The sequence below is a fragment of the Rosa rugosa genome, chromosome 2 (genome assembly GCF_958449725.1).
Source record: "Rosa rugosa chromosome 2, drRosRugo1.1, whole genome shotgun sequence".
Taxonomy (NCBI): Eukaryota; Viridiplantae; Streptophyta; class Magnoliopsida; order Rosales; family Rosaceae; genus Rosa; species Rosa rugosa.
In genome coordinates this window covers 41,071,301-41,090,225 of record NC_084821.1, presented here as the reverse complement: position 1 = coordinate 41,090,225, position 18,925 = coordinate 41,071,301, and the positions used below count along the sequence as shown (strand labels likewise).

The 18,925-nt window shown below is 38.5% G+C and overlaps 1 protein-coding gene and 1 long non-coding RNA gene across 2 annotated transcripts; one reads left to right on the top strand and one right to left on the bottom strand.

The window, feature by feature from the left end:
- Window positions 1–4,367: 4,367 nt before the first annotated feature.
- Window positions 4,368–5,821, bottom strand: LOC133732960 (uncharacterized). The gene is made up of 2 exons (XR_009857426.1): window positions 4,778–5,821; window positions 4,368–4,702 (listed from the first exon to the last, which is right to left on the bottom strand). It is a non-coding gene; the product is annotated as an uncharacterized LOC133732960 (long non-coding RNA).
- Window positions 5,822–13,932: 8,111 nt separating this feature from the next.
- On the top strand, window positions 13,933–18,406 carry LOC133733856 (FRIGIDA-like protein 1). Its single transcript, XM_062161502.1, has 3 exons — window positions 13,933–15,095; window positions 15,699–15,874; window positions 15,960–18,406. Exons 1-3 carry the CDS (start codon window positions 14,045–14,047, stop codon window positions 16,491–16,493), a joined length of 1,761 nt encoding a protein of 586 aa, XP_062017486.1. The 5' UTR covers window positions 13,933–14,044; the 3' UTR covers window positions 16,494–18,406.
- Window positions 18,407–18,925: the final 519 nt, after the last annotated feature.

The following is an 18,925-nucleotide window of genomic DNA, read 5'->3' as shown; positions in this document are numbered from 1 at the left end:
TTTCGAGAAACATGTTGGTAGCATCGTTTGCGGAAGTTATCCAAACTCCCATGACCATAGTCATCACGGGGAGATGCAGACATCAGGGGTAGATGTCCACATGTATGGTCTCGAAACATGAAGGGTATGTTGTACTCTTTTTCTCCTTCGACCAAGGTTATTTTTGTCTCACTGAGTTTTTGTTACTCGGTAATGTTTTTGACGAGGCAACGAGAGGAGCACCACGTTTGGCAACATAACAGGGAGTGTTTAAGAACACCTAGTTTGTGTGTCTGGCCCAAACTCTAATTACTTGTCTGAGTTGTAATAGGGTTAGTCTTACCGATATCTATGAATATATTTCAATCATTGTACGATTCAGTTTCTTTATAAGACTGATATTCTTTTCTTGTAATTCTCTATATAAGGAGACCTCTATTATCAATGAAAGTACAACTCAATTATCTCCCAATTTCGGTTTTCCTAAAACATAAATTAATTTTTTGTTTATTTTTTTGGTTTTTCAGACAACAGATGTCCTTGTTATTGTTGTCTGAAATCTCTCAATTTACCAAATGACTATGTGTTGGCTGAGTAGAGCATACACGACCAGTTTAAAAAACTCATGTGTCGTGTGATAAGTGTGGTCTGATTAACTTATTCTAGTAGTGATGATTGACTTGCCAAATAGAAAAATGAAAAAAGAAAAAGAAACATAATTACAAGGGAGGATAGTTAGGGTAATTTGTAGAAACAAATTTAATTAAAGTAATAGGAAAATAGAGGGGATGTGTGAATAACACCACCCAATCCATAATTAGCTTGAAGTGTCAAGGGATATTGGAGCAGAAGATGACATAATATTGGGAGTTCAAAATCCCACATGACAAGTACCCCATAGAGAGAGAGAGAAGGATTTTATTTAGGCTGGGTTTTGAAATGTGTGTTTAACTAGGCCTATAAATGGGTAGGGCTGGGCCATGTCTGCTCTAAGATATAATGGCCCAAATATTGTCCGACTCTGGGGATTTGTAGCCCTAAGTGTAAAATAGGCAAGGAATGACCTGTTCTTTCACAAATATGTGAAGCCCAAGCCTGCCCATGAGCCTATAAAGTTCGGGCTAATACAGCCCGCCCTGTATTTGGCAAATGATTTGTGAAATAATATTAACTTCTATTAAAAATAAGTTGATTGAGTTGACAATTGAACCCAATTTTTTAAATTTTAATCTTTTCAAATCCACCCATTAAATAAAAACTTAATAATAATAATATGTATCGATTGATAAAGAAAATCAAATCTAAAGTTACTATTTGTAGTTCAAATGAAATTATCGATTGTTCATTCTAGATTTTGTGATTTGACGTTGGCTCCTCCTAAAATTCAAAACTTAAGTCCCTAGCCCACATTTTACATTAAAACAGGGAAAAAAAAAGTCTCTTTCGAAACAATGGTCAATAGAAAGTCACTAAATACAAATTTGCGTCCAACACTAACTCGAGTTCAGAGAATAGTATGTGGTCCAGTTCAGGGGCATTTATATGTCATTGTCGTATAAAAAAAATTAAAAAAATCTCATGTTGAAGCACATCACCACTTTTCTGATGAAATAAAAAAATGTAAGGATTAAATTAATTTTCACATTAAAGTACAACGTAGGAATTGAAGATTGAGGGTAGTTTGCAGGGATTGCGCATGTGTCTAGGTGCTCCTGTTCTTCATCATTTAGTTTTTACAGATGATAGTTTTCTTTTTAGGTTAGCTGTGGATGATGAATGTAGAAAGTATAGAACCCGGCTTAATGTGTATGAGAGAGCTTCTGGACAACTAATAAATTTACAAAAAAAAAGTAGTGTGGTTTTTAGCAAGAATGTGGCTCCAGCAGGGCTGGTTCGTTTTTAAGAAAATTTTGTTTTAAATGTTCCATGCATCATATTTTTAAATTAATAAAGTGGGAAAGTATTAAGTTCTCAATTTCGTTTTATTTGCGATTATCTATTTTTGTCCACTCACGCTAATATGTTTTTCAATGCTTTCCTTTGAGCCATTCGGTTTCAAATTCCCAGTCTGCAGATTAGCTGGTTCGACGTAGTAGGAATTGAGGCATAGCATTAGTTGCTGTTGTATTTTATATTGTAGGTTACTTATTTAACCTATTTGTACCTCAATTTCTTTGTCCTCCCTTAGATATCTCTGATAACCTGTGAGATTAATGTTTTTAAGTTGAGATTTGTATTTGTGTATTTGGAGACACATTTAAATTTCGAGTATTCAGTTGACTATTGTGGAAGTGCTGAACTTATTTTCACTTGGTTGTGGAGTTGATGTGATTTGGGGAGCATAGTGGCTCCAGAAGATTAAGGGTGGTTTTAGTTTAGAAGTGTATATTGTGTTTTCTACAAGTTTTAATTAGTCCATCTTTAGGGGTGATTCTGCCGAATTTTGGGTAGAGTTATTCCTAAGGTGCGCTCCACAGGGCCACATCGAATTTCAGGGTGAAATCTGGGGCGGGTCCTGTCCATTGCATGTGGGGAAATCGAAAACATAAATTTTTGAGTACGTGTTCCTCATTCTACAAACTGTGTGGTTTATAGGTTAGCTATGTAGTGACCCGAAAGGGGGTCCCACAGCGCCGCGACTCCGAGCCAATGAGGAATCGACATGTCACGAATGGCATCTCGATAGCTCATCAACCCGAAACCGCAAGGCCTTTTGAGTTTAGGTTGTTGGTTTACAAAACACTTTCTTGGACAAATCATTCTAGCAACCAAACAACACATTTTCAAAAGCGGAATTCGAAATGGGCTAAGAGTTTTGGGCTTGCGATCGGAGCCCAATTTGGAAAATAAAACGGATCACTAAGTAACTACAAGTATGGGAGACGCGCCCCAGGGTTACGGGTCTCCCGGAATTTTGTAAATAAGTGAGTAGAAAACAAACAAATAAATAAGAAGTAAATAGGTAAGTTACTACAAAATCCGATTAAGGACCAAAACCTTCTTTTGATGAAACTAAAGAGAAATGCGCCAAGCCGTGCCATGTGCCTCCCCTGTACGCTTCCCGACCACATGCTCGAAACCTGCACACTATAGTAGGGGTGAGCTTTCGTCCTCGCATGCCCAGTAGGGGCCGACCCAACCATGCTAGGTTTGAAAAAATAATATACTTGAAAATATTACTACATAATATTGTGCACGTTTATCGAAAAATGCTTTAAGAAAAGTGGCAACCACAAACATTTGTTTCTTTTATAAAGCATATGCAGTATGCTTCACACAATTTGGAGCTCCGATATACTTACCTGCCGGCTAAAGTAAAATAAATCAGTGACCGATCTGGTTCGTCCTGAGTAAGAGAACCAGCCAACTACTCTGTAGTCCTTGTGACTACAAGTAGCGAAAGTGTCCATTTCCTGGCTCTGAGTCTCCTATGACTGGTTCACTGTCTGTACTTACCTTTCCCCGACAAACATAGGAGCACAGCCCCCTCCGGAGGTTCACGGTTATCGACACCGTGGGATCCCTAGGAATCAACGCATCTAGGTCCCATTCACTTTCAGGTCACAAGTACACACATACAAGGGTACAGTATCTCAACATGCAAGTCTAGCCTCGGTTTTCACAATTAGCAATTATCAGTTCTGAAAACACATGTATCACGAGGCATCGACTAATGAACAACCAAAAACGTTCTTGCAGGCAACATACTATCATAGTATAGAATTCCACATATACTGAAAAGCCTCTAACAAGGAAGGGACAGCTCACCCTACCTGGATATGGAGTGCTCGTCCACAATTAGCTTCCTTTTCGACTTTCGATACTTCATCCGGTTCCAAAGGCACACGCACAAGTCCTTTATAATAAAATTAAACCAATAAGTAACTTGACTTCATTATAACTCAACTAACCGAGCAACCAAAGCATTTACTTAGTTTCCTTATAGTCCATCGAATTATCCTTTAATCGAACAATGATCTAGAACTTGTGTTTGTAGAATTTTCCTTTAGTTGATAAATTCTATTATCCATTCCCAAACAATCCAAATCCAAATGATATAGCATTTGAATCATCTAGGATATGGTGATTATACTTAGCACTTTCACCTTCATTTCTTTACCCTTTTTACTTTAAGAAAACAAATGGCCATTTCCATTCCCGAACAATCCACTTAACGTCGTAAGCTTATCCGGGATATGGAGATCATACTTCGTGTCTTTATGTAATTTGGGTAAACCGGTTTCACCCTTTTTACTTACTCGTTAACCTTAAATAAATAATTGCATTCCCGAACAATTTGTTTCTCAAATTCATTTCGGGATATGATAGCTATAGAATACTTAATTCAACTTTTAACCCATTCTCAATAATATCATTCACCACACTAATTTACTTGTCAAAACCCACAAAATCGGTCTCTCTTTGTTCATTCTTGTGAAACAACATTTTTCCAAAATTAATAACAGCCAAACCAATTTAATTGACAACCCAAATCTCTCCATACATTCAAGCATTCAACCACTCTCATCTTTGTTCACTAACATGGCAAGTTCCCAAACACATATCAATATCTTTTCAAATAACCCAAAACACCACCATTCCGCTAAGTATGAACAATACACGGCAAAATAGATCCAAATACCCAACCCTTACCATTTTTCTTCTCCAAACTTGCAGTCAACTTAACATGGCTGTGCTTCACCACCATCAACCATTCGAACCTCTAGCAGAAAAACAATACATTCAGTATTCAACACCTAACCAACTTTACAACCAAAACTGAGTTCGAGGTCCTTACCCTTTTCACGATATCAATCGAATTGACCCAACAGTTTCTCTCCTTTCTCCAAAACTCCAAAAACGCAGATTCCACAAACCTCAATTCCTCCAAATTCCTCCAAATCGAATAACACACGATTAGGGCTTCCAGTTCATAATAGAATAAAGGCCTCAACCAAAGAGAGGTGTCGAAAATTACCTAGTTAAGTCAATCTGAGAGTCCGGCGGTCGTGGGCAGCGGAGTTACAAACTTTCACGCGCAAACGGCGGCGCGTGCGGCGCGTGTGACGTTTCGGAGCAGCCCCGGATTTTGGGGTTTTGAGGGTTGGAGGTTTTTGAGGTACTGATTCTATTTCTGAAGGTGGTTTAGCTTGCTTTGAGCTGGATATTGGAGAACGTTGAAACCCAGAGCTTTGAGCTCCGGTGATGGCACTTACGGGTTCCTCTGACGTCGGGTTAGTGGAGAGGCTTCTGGGCTTTGACAATCGGCTTGCCCCGAGCTCGTTGGTGGAGGCACAGCTCAATTTCGATCGGAGGAGACAAATCGATCTTAGCAGAAGCTAGGACTCCGGCATAAGACGTGTACGGTGCTTTCCGGCATCGGCAGTCAATAGGGATTCAAGGTTTAGACGTCCGGCGAGTTCTGAGTCGAGAAGTGATGGCGGTGTGGTGAGCTGATGGCCGGAAATCAAGGAAAGCCAACGAGCAGTGGCGTCGCTGCTTTGAGGAACATGTGCGGAGGCTGGAGGCGATGCATGTGTGCGGTAAGGCTCGGGTTATGGTCGGGTTTGGGTGTTGCGTCGACCGGTGGAGGCAGTGTGATGAGATGGTGGCCGGAGCTGGAGTCTCCGGTGGTGTCAGAGAGAAGGAGAACGGAAGAGAGAGGTTGGGGTCGATGCATGGCTTCGATTTCTCTTGGGTTTGGGTCGTATCTTGGTGCTGCATTGATGGGCGGTGGTAGTTTTGCAAGGTGGTGGTCAGAGATAGGGTTTTCCGGCGTCTGCAGAGGGAAGAAGAGAGAGAGAGTGCAAGAGCTCGGGGGAGAGAGAGATGCGGCCGAGAGGGAGAGAGGAGAGTTTTGAGGTTTTAGGGTTTCTATCCTATTTATACTAGTGCGTAAGAAATGTCAGTTTTGCCCTTTCGACGAGTTACAAAACTCCTCTAGCTAATTTCTTTCGGGTTTTGGGCTCGGGACTTTTCTTTCATTCGCTTTTCGTCTGAAACTTCCTAAATTAATTCTTGACTTCGTCCTAAGCCCAAAACTCAACTTCGTTAAAACTAAAAATTCAAATCTTCACTACAACTCAATTCGCCTTCCTTTCAAATTTGCTTAGACGATCTTTTGCTTCAATGAACTTTAGTAACTTTCTAGGCCCAAAACGAAGGATGCTGGCCCAAACTTAAATTGTCGGCCCAGTAGGTGGTCTCGACACCAAAACAATTTCCAAAATCGATTTCTTCACTTAAATCACCTTGCGAAAATCTTATTGGCGAAAAAATTACATTCTAAAAATTAAACAAAATTTTCGGGGGCTCACAAGCTAGCCATGCTTTTGGGAATGAGGGTTATTTTGAGTGGTTTGCTCAAGCTCCAGCTTTAATCTTGGATGCCATCATGTATGATTGTAATCATTGTAGCTGATCAATAAAATTTCGGATGTTATTTTAAAAAAAAAAAAAAAAAATTAGTTTCCTAATGTTTTTTAATATTCCACTATAAGAAAGAAAGAAAGAAAGAAAGAAAAACTCAAAAATGTATTGTTTTTATTTTTGTAAAATGAATATATAGCATCATATTTCTTTCACAATTTTATAGTTGTACTATTGTGAGACTAATCTTTTTTAATAAACATCTATTTAATATTTTTTCCCTAATACTTATGTCAAAGTAAGGATATAATGTTTTATTTAACTACTTTATCAACATTGATGGAATATCATTGTGGTGCATGTTGTCCAGATATTTTCGATAAAGATGTTTAATGTTCGAATCTCATCATTGTAAATTTTTATATTTCTATTTATGTTTGTAACGGGTCACCCCGAACATGTCGTTCTTAGATTGGCCTATGGGCCAATATTATTAAATGTGTCGTGCTCGAGCCTAGTGGCCCGTTTGCCACCTCTAGTTGAGATGATAAGAAAATTGCGCTAATTACATTATCCATTTCATCATTAACTCCAACTAGAATATTAAATCTCCACAAAGTCTCATCTTGAAATCAAATCTGCCCACATCTTGGTCAATTTCACTTCGATTTGTACGAATACTAGGTTGTTAGGCTAAAAGAAAAAAAAACTAACGTTTAGACGAAGTACACTTTTACCATATCAAAAAATATATATATATAAACGAGGGTGTTGACGAAGATTACGACCGTATCAAAGAAAAGAGAGTGTATTATGCTTATAAGGAGCGATTTGTACAGTAGCATGTGGAACTATTGCTAACTGAAATGGAGAAGTTTGTGGTATCTTGTTTCAATGTTATGCTTTTACCTAGTCTCTAAGTCTTGATAACTGGTTGCTAGCCTATGTTTACCTTGAATTGCAGAATATTTGTTTGAATTAAATGGAAGATATTTTCAAGAGCATTCCGATCTGTGCGGGAAAAAATTTCACCCTTTTGGTGGCCACACTTTTAAAACTCTAAACGGATGTTTAGCTTGTAGAGGGATGAGTGCTTAGCGACTTAACGGTAAAGACTTGTCTCCAGTAAAAAGGATCTGTCCTAACAGCTAAAAGAATCAGAAGGGTTTCTTAAGTATATTATTCTAATTTTCCAGAAGCTTCTTATCATATCCATAATTGAACCATGGGAGTTTTATTACAATTTTGTGCGATGATGGAGATTTTTGCTACCCCTTCCACTAAAAAGTGTCATTCTCAGTGATTTTGACGCTCTTTCCTAAATCCTCAACCTGAACTACACCTGCAAGTATTCATTTACAAACAGCATAAACCTAATAATCATTGTAGTGTAAGATGCAGTGTCGGTAGAACTTAAAAGCTGCCCTTGCGCTTGTTTTGTACTCCCTCTCAAAGTCGTGGTATACTGCCTCTAGTATTGGTTGTCCACTGATCATGCTCTCTATAGTCATGTACTTTTGCTTTTCTTGTAGTCTCTTCCAAATTGTGTAGTCCCCTGCCATACATTTTTGTCCAATCATGACATAGGCATGATGCACAAAAAGTATCATTTCCACTCGTGACAGGAGTATTGGGTGGTAGAACAGATGTGCTAGCTCAGTCCTGTAATTTCAGATAGAATTAATTACAATATTTAGTTTCTTACTAGGCATGAGAGCCCGAGCGATGCAGCGGGGTAGAATTTCTACTTTATGCTCGCTAAATTTTGTATGGTCTTTTATTGCTCTTTTGTTCTCTAATTTTTATATTCAATTGAATTTTTTTTTCCAACTTTATACCATGCAAAAGCTAGGATGTACCAAATTTTGGCATGCAGCTATCTCCCCTGCCTGGAGTTTGGCCCAACTCCTATCCTTGGATCCCTCGATCTTCTCATTCCTTCTGGTTAATTGGAATTGTTTGAATGTGTACGTAGGGAACTATTGATAACACTCATAACAGATGAGATTGTTGAAAGTAGAGTTATTAGATGAGATAACAATATCAAAGGATGTTCAGTATGTACTATACTAATCTTGGGCATCATCCTCTTGCTCCTCATCTTCATCGGTTTCTTCTTGATCCTCTTCGTCCTCTATGTCATTCTCTCCTAAAAACGCAACAAAAGCTAGCTACTCATACAAACTAACTTAACTACCAAAGTTCAAGTCTGTTCAACATTGATGTTTTCTATAGCATGACTGAAAAACATCCCCAAGTCAAGCAAATTCTCTTGTGTTTGATAATAACAACACCAGAAAGGGTTGGTGTTAATTTATGCCATTTCTTATTCCAATAAAATAGGAAGGATCAAACACGCCTAATAAATCAAACAATGCAAACCAAGCAGAGACTTGAGGCAAAGTTTCAATCTTTACAATGGACAATGCAAATGGAATAACCATTTTGAATAAAATAATAAGCAAATTGCAATAATAAGAGAGCGTATGAGAGAGAGAGTGAGAGAGAGATTTTTTTTATAAAAAAAAACTGGCATTTCTTTTTCTTTTCTGCGATGTGTCTGTGGATAATATCAAAACTTAAAAAGAGTTTTGATGGATGGATGGATGAGTTTTTGTTTGTGATGAAAACCAAAGTCAAGCAGCTAGCTTCCACTAATGGGGTTGCTCTGCAGCAACATATTGCAGCAGGTGCCTTCATTAAATTGAAGATAAAAAATGATAAACCCAAAAATAAACAGATGGTTTTGACGAACACATTCACCCTCCAAAATCCATCCGCCCCTTCCCACACCTTCTCTCTTCGATTTTGCACTCCTTGTCAAGTCGTCGGAACCTTCATAGTCCTCTTTAGCCAAGAACGAACTGCAGTCTCGCTTGAGAAAAAGATTGGCTAGATATTCAAACAATGCCTAACCAATGACCCAAAAATTCTCAATGTGATCAGAGATAAGAAAATTATAAGAACTACACCTGCATAATTAATCAAACCAACATATTCAATATCTAGACAATTCCCAATTTCATCACAAACCAAATGAATAGTCTAATGCATGAAACATGCATAAGAAAAAGATCAATACAACGAATGCATGTGTAGGTGCAGAAAGTATTATTGAACCACATTGTCTTGTACAATGATCAGATATGCTGATCAATATGAGAGCTAATGGAAATAGAAGGAAGCAGGTGTGAAAAGCCAAAATAAATGAATGAATGGAAGACAATGTGCATGGCAAAGAAGCACCTGAACTAATTTCTCAAACTATTGGAGCTGAGATAGAAAAGAAATTGGATTCAAATACTATCTTGCAAAAACCCCATTACTCGTTTGTGATGTCAACTTACTTGTTGAACAACTCAACCTTGTATTCCATCTCCTTCTCTGCCATACCAAAAATCTGCACACAATTATTTAAAAAGCATGAGTTCTAGGACAACAACTCAATAGCAAAAGAGTACCAATCCATCTCTAAGAGTAAAAATAAACCGTCTTGTTGCCTACTAAACTCTCGGGAAATACCTTTGTTTCATCAAGATCAAACACTCATCATTTCGTTTGTCCATATCTGGTTTGCGTTTTAGTATAGTTTAAATTTAAAAAAAAAAATATATAAATAAAAAACCTAAGTTAGTTCTTTTCTTAAACAAAGAAATAGGTAAATTTTATGCACATCTCCCAATTAAAAAAAAAGGGGTAAAGGTTGGGATGTTGTTCCATGAGCAATACCTTATAATTCTGGTAAAAAATATTCCCATTGCTGGTTAGGCAAGGTGTACAACTTTCCAATTTTTGTGGGTATATAATGCATTTGCCTTCTTTTCGTTCTAGACGACATGAGCAGTAGCGCCACGACCTAGCCCAGCGACGAATTAGAGACAGATATATATATATATTATAGTAATTAGAGATAGATATTTAAAATCTTAAAATTTAAGCCTAGAAAGAAAACTTTAAAATGTAGTTACCTCATGGATGCTCCAAAAGCATCAGAGGGGAGAACAACATCTTGTCTCACTCTTCTAACTAGTGCTTTCTCTGAACACCATTGCCTCATTGATTTTGTTAATTTTTAGTGAAAATTTTAAAGGCACCAACGCTTTTTCTTTTCGAAGCTCCAATGATGGAAAATACGTTCTTACAAACAGTTCGAAGACAAGTGTTATGCCAAAAATTGGCATTCTCATCATTGATCTGAAAAGAAAATATTGTGGTCGGCGTAAACTTTCGATTTTGCAAAATATGATCTAGAACTTTTGTTTTTCATACTTGCAAAGAAACCCGTTATGAATATTGTTTGGCTCCATACCAACAATATAGTTGTACTCAACGAATCTCCCATGCTCTACAAAAAAAAAATAAAGTTCCACCTAAATTTGGTTAGAGAATGACAACTTATATACAGCAACTAGCCTATTGTGAGTCGAACTCACGACCTCCCTCTTACAAAAGGGAGACTTATACCACTAGACCAAATAGTACTGGGCGTCAAAAGTTTTTCTTGTTAGACTTTTTTTTTTGGGTTTTAGAACGGGTTTCGTTGCAAGTATGGAAATTAAAGCAACAGTTAATGAACGGCTCTCATATTAATGGATCAATCAATAATAAATACTTACCATGTAAAATAATCACATTAGCCTAGACAACAATACATATGAAATGTCACAAGAAGCTCGAGACTTTTGACAAGGTTAAGCTTGATCTGAGTTCGAGCAAAAAGATAATATCCTAGCCACTTTGTATAACATTTTAATATTTCTCCAAAAAAAAAAAGTATAACATTTTAATAGTTCAACTTACTTTTGTCAAAATTTTAGTTATAATTAACAACAAAAGTTCTCTTTTTTCTTTTCGGAAGACAGGAATATATTACAATAAGAGATTTTACATGATATCACACATTTTGTAGGCCACAACAATTAAAGTTATCACTTGCTCAACTTCAATTATTTTATAATGCAACTAGTACAAAAAGAGCAAACCCTAGTATCGACAATTCCATAAACTCACTTCTCGAGCTTCTTCTATCATTTCACCTGTCAAAAAAAATAAATTGTGGGACAAATCCAATTCCTATAAACTCTTAACTCAAGCAGTCCATTTTATGTTGGGGCAGAATGTCATCTCAAAACAGCCACTCAATAGGATCATAACTACCAAAGAGGAGTATTGTTTCCAGTGCCAATGTAGCCACCATGTATAAACCAAAAATTGTTGTTTAGCCCTAGGAAGGGTAGGGCTAAATAGTCTCGAGTAGGCCAACAAGGCTTAAACTGACATAATGACAGGACCTGTCCTAGATTTCACCCTGAAATCCGAAGTGGTATTAGTAATAAGAATTCAAATCCCACTTTTCACAAGCCTATGCCCTGTGGGGCCCACTTTAGGAGAAATTCTACAAAAAATTCAGCAAAATTATCCCTAAGAATGGATTAGCCAAACATGCAAATCAAACTATACACTTCTAATAGTACATGTCCAACCTCAAAACTTCCGGAGCCTACCTGCTCCCCACTATATCAACCACACCCCAACTTAATCATAAAAGGGGTTACAGCCCATCAGATCTCAATCATGCATACACATATCATAACACATCATAATATACATATATCATAACATACATCATAATTTACATATCTCAAATCAACAATCATAACGACCACTAGTTCATCTCCTCTTTCCTGGTGCCACAACAATAACCATGACCACCAATACATCGCCTCTCTTCTGGTGCCACCACTACATCCTCTCTCTCCTGGTGTCTCAACATTAACAATGGCAACCAATACATCCCCTCTCTTCTGGTGCCACCTATACATCCCATCTCTCCTGGTGTATCAACATCAACAATGGTCAGCAATACATCCCCTCTTTTCCGGTGCCACCAGTACATCTCATATCTCCTGGTGTCTCAAGATCAACAATGGCCACCAATATATCATCTCTCTTTTAGTGCCACAATAACAATATCGGCTACCAGTCCATCCTTTCTCTATTGGTGCCACAACTACAATATCGGCCATTAGTCTATCCCCTCTCTTCTGATGCCACTTCTCCAGCCATGGCCACCAGTTCATCCTCTCTATCCTGGGGCTACTAATCGAGACTACTAATCCATCCCTTTAAAAAGTAAAAAGTAAAAAAAAATAAAACTTATGTCTATAAAAAAATATATATAAAGAAGAAAAAATTAGGAGCGTTCATGTACAGCTTTGGTAATGGTAAAACTTCCGGAGCCTACCTGCTCCCCACTATATCAACCACACCCCAACTTAATCATAAAAGGGGTTACAGCCCATCAGATCTCAATCATGCATACACATATCATAACACACATCATAATATACATATATCATAATTTACATATCTCAAATCAACAATCATAAGGGTCACTAGTTAATCTCCTTTTTCCTGGTGCCACAACAATAACCATGACCACCAATACATCGCCTCTCTTCTGGTGCCACCTATACATCCCATCTCTCCGAGTGTATCAACATCAACAATGGTCACCAGTACATCTCCTCTTTTCCGGTGCCACCAGTACATCTCATATCTCCTGGTGTCTCAAGTCTCAATATCAACAATGGCCACCAGTACATCCTCTCTCTTTTGGTGCCACAAGTCCATCCCCTCTCTTCTGATGCCACTTCTCCAGCCATGGCCACCAGTTCATCCTCTCTATCCTGGGGCTACTAATCGAGACTACTAATCCATCCCTTTAAAAAGTAAAAAGTAAAAAAAAAAAAAAAAAAACTTAAATGTCTATAAAAAAAATATATAAAGAAGAAAAACTAGGAGCTAAGAGCATCTCCAACGGTGGTGTCAAAATCCACCGTGGAGCTCCAACGGATACAGAAGACAGATTCCATCCTCTTCAACCCATCCTTCAAATCCACCGTGGATGACAGTTTCGGGTTTCATCTGTCAAATTTGACAGCCTCAGGTCATCTGTCATTTTAATTTTTTATTGTTTCTCCCCTTCTCCTCTATCGGTTCTCCTCACTTCGTGCTACCCAGATTAGTCATTCATGATCCTTCGTCTTTCTGTTTCTTCCTACAATACCCAAATCTTCATACCCAAACCTTCAAGAATCATTGATATCAAACCAAAAATTAAATTTTCATTCAGATTTGGGGAAAAAGAGAGGAAGACAGTTAGAAGAAGACGAATCATTGATATCAAACCAAGAGTTAAATTTGCATTCAGACTTGTGGTTGCTTGGATCTGTTCAAATCTTTTGATATGGTTGCTTGGATATGCCCAGAAAAGCCAGAAGAAGACGAAGAGAAACAGGAGAAGAAGATGGAGAGAAAAAAAGCAATAGTGCAGCAGACGAAGAGAAACAGAGGAGAAAGAGGGGAGAGAGAAAGCAATAGTGCAGTAGTATTTTAATAATAATAAAATATTTGTTAATTTTAACTAATGGATTGGAGTGTAAAATTGTCAAAATTGACCATTCCTAATCAGCTGTCAAATTCAAATTTACCTCAAAATTTTTGACCTCTCCATTGGAGATGGTCTAATGCGTCACGACTTCCTGTACAGCTTTGGTAATGGTAAAATTGGAATTCTAGGAGGGGAGGGGAGGGGTTTGTAAGACTATTGAACACTCATCGAGGGTAGAGACCGTAGAGGCTTTTGTACTTGTTGTGAGACTTTTGATTATCTTCGGTTTCATTCCGAACAAAAATGGCGACGACAGCGGAAACAATCTCAGCGGCTATGCAACTGATCGACCCAAAGAAAGAGAACCTAAAGAAGGCCTTCGACGACCTTCAATCCCACTCCGACGTCCTCTCTCTCTTCTCTCTCACCTGGTCCGACCTCGATTCCCATTTCACCTCCCTCCAAAACTCCCTTTCCCAAAAACTCCAACTCCTCCAAACCCTAGAGTCCCAATCCCCAAACCCTTCTTCCTCTGCTCCAATCCCACAAACCCAGATAACCCAAGACCCGTCTTCGTCGAATTTACAGACCCAGATACCAAAGGACTCATCTTTGGACCCCAAAGCACCAACCCAGATAGCGAAGGATCCGAATTTGTCGACCCAGCTGGCAAAGGACTCATTTTTGGAGCCCAAAGCACCAACCCAGGTAGCAAAGGATCCGAATTTGTCGACCCAGGGAGCAAAGGACCCGAATTTGTCGACTCAGGTAGCGAAAGAGTCTTCTTCTTCATTGAACCCACCGAGCCGGAACAGTGTTGAGCTCAACAGTGGTCATGATGCAGATGCAGTGCCTCCTCGGCCTGAGTTGGTGGCGTTTTGTGAGAAAATGGATGCAATTGGGCTGAGGAAGTATATGAATGACACTAAAAATAACCGGAACACGATCCGGTCCGAGCTCCATGGGGCTTTACGGCACGCTCAGGACCCGGCGTTGATGGTTCTCAATGCAATGGAGGGGTTTTACGTGGAGAATAAGGGTGATAAGGACCTGGAAGTGAGTAGTGTGAGGAGAACTGGTGTGCTGTTGTTGGAAGTGTTGTGTGGAGTTTCGCCAAATGTAGGAGTGGAGGTGAGGGAGAGAGCCAAGAAGTTGGCATTGGAGTGGAAAGGGAAGGTTAGTATGGAGGGAGAGAACCAGTTTGAGGCGTTGGGATTCTTGCATTTGGTGGCAGCTTATGGACTGGTGTCTGAATTCAACATGGATGAGCTTGTGGATCATTTGGTTGTTGTTGCAAGGTATAGGCAAGCTACTGATTTGTGCCGCAGACTTGGCTTGGGAGATAAGCTTGCAGGTAGAATTCTATCTTAATGCCATTGTGATTGCTGTTTAATTTGCTTTAGATGTTAGTTCATACATTTAGTATATCAAGCTTAGCAGTAGCTGATGGGCTACATTTGACTACTATTTCCATTTTTGGTTAGAAGCCTTTGTCTTAAAATGGTTAATGGTTCTAGTTCTGATATTTAAAATATGTTAGATTGTCAATTGAGGTTCTATTGGTCTTGGATGATTTAGTCAGAGTATTCATAACAAGTACCAGTGTTACAAAAGTTATATAATTGCGGTTAAACTATTGAGGTTATTATATATAGGAAGAATGATATTCTAGAGGTGACAGTTAATCATGAATATGAGATAAAAACTTGAGGTGGAGGAGTGGCAGATAAATTTGAATTTTGCCTCTGATTACAGAAGCCAATTTTTACAAATGGAGGACTTGGGAACTGAGCCATCTATTATTGAGGTTTGGAAACAAGGGTGTGTAAGAAGTCTGAAGAGACAGCAGAATCTTCTTTCTAAGAGACCTTTTTTAATTCACAATTGGTGCACTTGTTGATTGTTTTCTCAGAATGGGTGCTGATTTTAACTGTATAGTGTTGTGTGGTGTTTGCAGATCTGATTCAGAAACTCATGAGCAATGGCAAACATCTTTTGGCTATCAAGTTCATTTCTGAATTTGATATGACTGATAAGTTTCCACCTGTTCCCATCTTAAAAGCGTATGTGAAGGAGTCTAAAAGGTTGGCCAAGAAAGTTTGTGAGGAAGGAAATAACTCTAAGAAGGCGGCGGTAATTTTACATTCTCTTATAGCTCATCTTTGTCTTTTAAATCTAACACCTTGTCTTCCCTTAGATTGATTGAGTTCCTCTGCAGAATGAGGCCATAGCCAAAGAAACCGGTGCTCTGAAATCAGTAATTAAAATTATTGAGGACCTGAAGCTCGAATCTGAATATCCACCGTCTTCTCTTGAAAAGCGAATTGACCAGTTGGAGAAGGAGAAGGCAAACAGAAAACGGCAAGCAGGAGCTCCTGCTGGGAAGCCTTTTCAACTGCAGCAGCAGTATGGTAACAAGCGTCCTCGAATGACTGCTCCTGTTGGCTCCACAGCAGTCTCAAATGGTGCAGCAGGTTTGTTGGTAGAGTCTCCTGCTCCATATGTGAGCTCTGCAGCTGCACCCTATGTTGTGTCGGGCACTGCTCCTCCAGTTGCCCCTTATGTGGGTTCATCAACTGGGCAGTATGGTTTTGCAGGAGGCCAGATGGGTTTTCCTGGGAACCCAGGCCCCTCTAGTACCCATTTATACTCATCCGAACAGTATGTGCCCTCGGGCTATTACAACAGGCTAACTGCCTATGGTGGATATGGTGTACCCCCTCAATACCATCCATCTTACTATTCTCAGTAGTAACTTGCTACTCTTTGTTTCTGTCATAGTATACCTAAAACGGTACTATGGCTTTTGCATTTTTTTTTTCCAATGGCAACTGGTTAACAGAAAAGCAAATCTGCTTTTTTGTCCACCGTGATTGTAGTACAGCAACTAGACTGGGTAATTAAGATCTGTGATTGCATCAATTAAGATATGGTGTACCCCCTCAATACCATCCATCTTACTATTCTCAGTAGTAACTTGCTACTCTTTGTTTCTGTCATAGTATACCTAAAACGGTACTATGGCTTTTGCATTTTTTTTTTCCAATGGCAACTGGTTACCAGAAAAGCAAATCTGCTTTTTTGTCCACCGTGATTGTAGTACAACAACTAGACTGGGTAATTAAGATCTGTGATTGCATGGTTGGTTTCACATGTCTAATTACTTGACGATATTTTTGCCTGCCCGGATCTTTTCAGGCATTTAGAAGTACTCAGCAGGAAAGTAGTATAACTTCTTTTAATATCATTGTTCCCGAGCTCTAACTTCAGTAGACAGAGTTTACTCTTGTGATCTTTTGTTCCATCTGCTTTCTCTTATAGCTATATTCATAGAAGGGCTCATGCTTTACCTATTTGTAGTGTGTCCTCCCTGTGTTGCCAGTAGACACGGCAAACAGAAGTTCTGCCTTTGACCAAACTCCAAAGGAAAATGCTATGTGTTCCTGGAATATGATTTCAAGTAGTATACTAGTATTGCAGAATTGGTAAACGAGACTTTTTTATCTTTTTTCTTTGGAAAAAAATTGTTTATTGCATTTATGGTAGTGCATAATTTTTGTTTTTCATTTTGCTCTCTTTACTGGGGAGGGCTATTTTCCACCTGATCTTGATTTCTTTTATAGCAGACATGTTTGTGATCTTATTCAATAGTACATGCTTCTCATTGAAAGCCTAAATTGCATCTATGCCTTAGAAAAGGGGCTGTCTTTAGTTCCTAATATAAGAGCTACAGGAAAAATTTGGTTGCCTGGTAAATTATGTCTTTCTCTAACATCATCTCTGAATGGATTTTCTTGCATTGCTATGCAGAACATAATAGAAGCTTGATGTTGTTTCCTTTTTCCTCTTTTCTTATCTGTATCTTTGCCATGTTGATGTCATGGTTTCTTTGACAATGGCCTTGTAGCCTAGTAGTGGCATATAAGGCAGAAAACTTATGAGGTGGGGGTCTTCATCTCAACTCATCGTTGAGTCATTCGTCTAATGGATGGAAAATGGGTACAAGTGGTTTATGTTTCTTTAACAAAAGAAATAGGAAGAAATTTATGATTTCTTCCAGCAACCTTCATTATATGCAGGACCTGGTTCAATCTGCATTCTTTCTTTCATCAATTTTTGTTCTTGGCTACCTGTTTCTTTTCTCATTCTTCATGCATCAATTTTGATGCACTAGTATCTGTCTCTGGCATCACTCTATTGACTTACTTTTAAAGTCCATTTGTGTGGACAATTCCGGTTCCTTTTGTGACCAAGGTCCTAGCCTTTGCTCTCAAAATTTGGATTGAGAATAAGGTAATATCTTTTTGGATAGAGTTTTATATTGCTTATTCTCAACCATTTGATCTAGATCCAAGGTAGATGACTAGGGTTGGAGGTGACGCTTCGTTGTTATGTAGCTTATGGTTGAAGGAAGCTCTACTTCGGGTCAGGATGTGGTCATAAGGTGTAGGGGTTTCTCATTTGTTACTGGCAATGTATCCTTCAAATTTTGCATCCAACTATTTTTCTTCTTGACAATCAGATGTAAGTAACTGCCCTTAACCATCATCATCAATGTTTTTGAGCACGTTCTGTGCATTTGTATAGTGACAGATTAATCTGTACCACATTAGGTTACATCTGCTGCCTGTTCATACAGTGATAGATTCGAGTGGGCATCTTCTATTAGTATGTTCTTTTTTCTTTTTTTTTTGAAAAGATTCTATTACTATGTTCTGAACGGCTTAAAATTGGAGGCAGACTGTTTGGAAAGGGAAACCATGGTGGTGCATGAATTGCATTATTGTTGTCGCAACTACTATTTACTCCAATGGTTGGAAAAACAGAGACAGCTTCTGCATTTGGGATCAATCCTTTAAGATTAGACTATACTCTGCCAAACCAATTCAATGAAGTCAGTCTTTTGCCTACACAGTACACACTACACAGAGATGAATGAGTTATCAACTCATGCTTGTTTTAACCAATAATATCTAGCATGAAGATTTGCTTACCTCTCCATTACGCAGAGGGTAGCTTATGCTCGAAGTTTGGCTCTCTCGCTCTCCAAAATCGAATTTTTTGTAACCTATTATCGTCGAATGTATACGGTTGTGTGTCTAAAATATCTTGAATTGGAAAATGAACTTGAAACATGACAACGAGCCAAAGTTCGTAAAATTTCGGTATTACATGTTAAAAGAA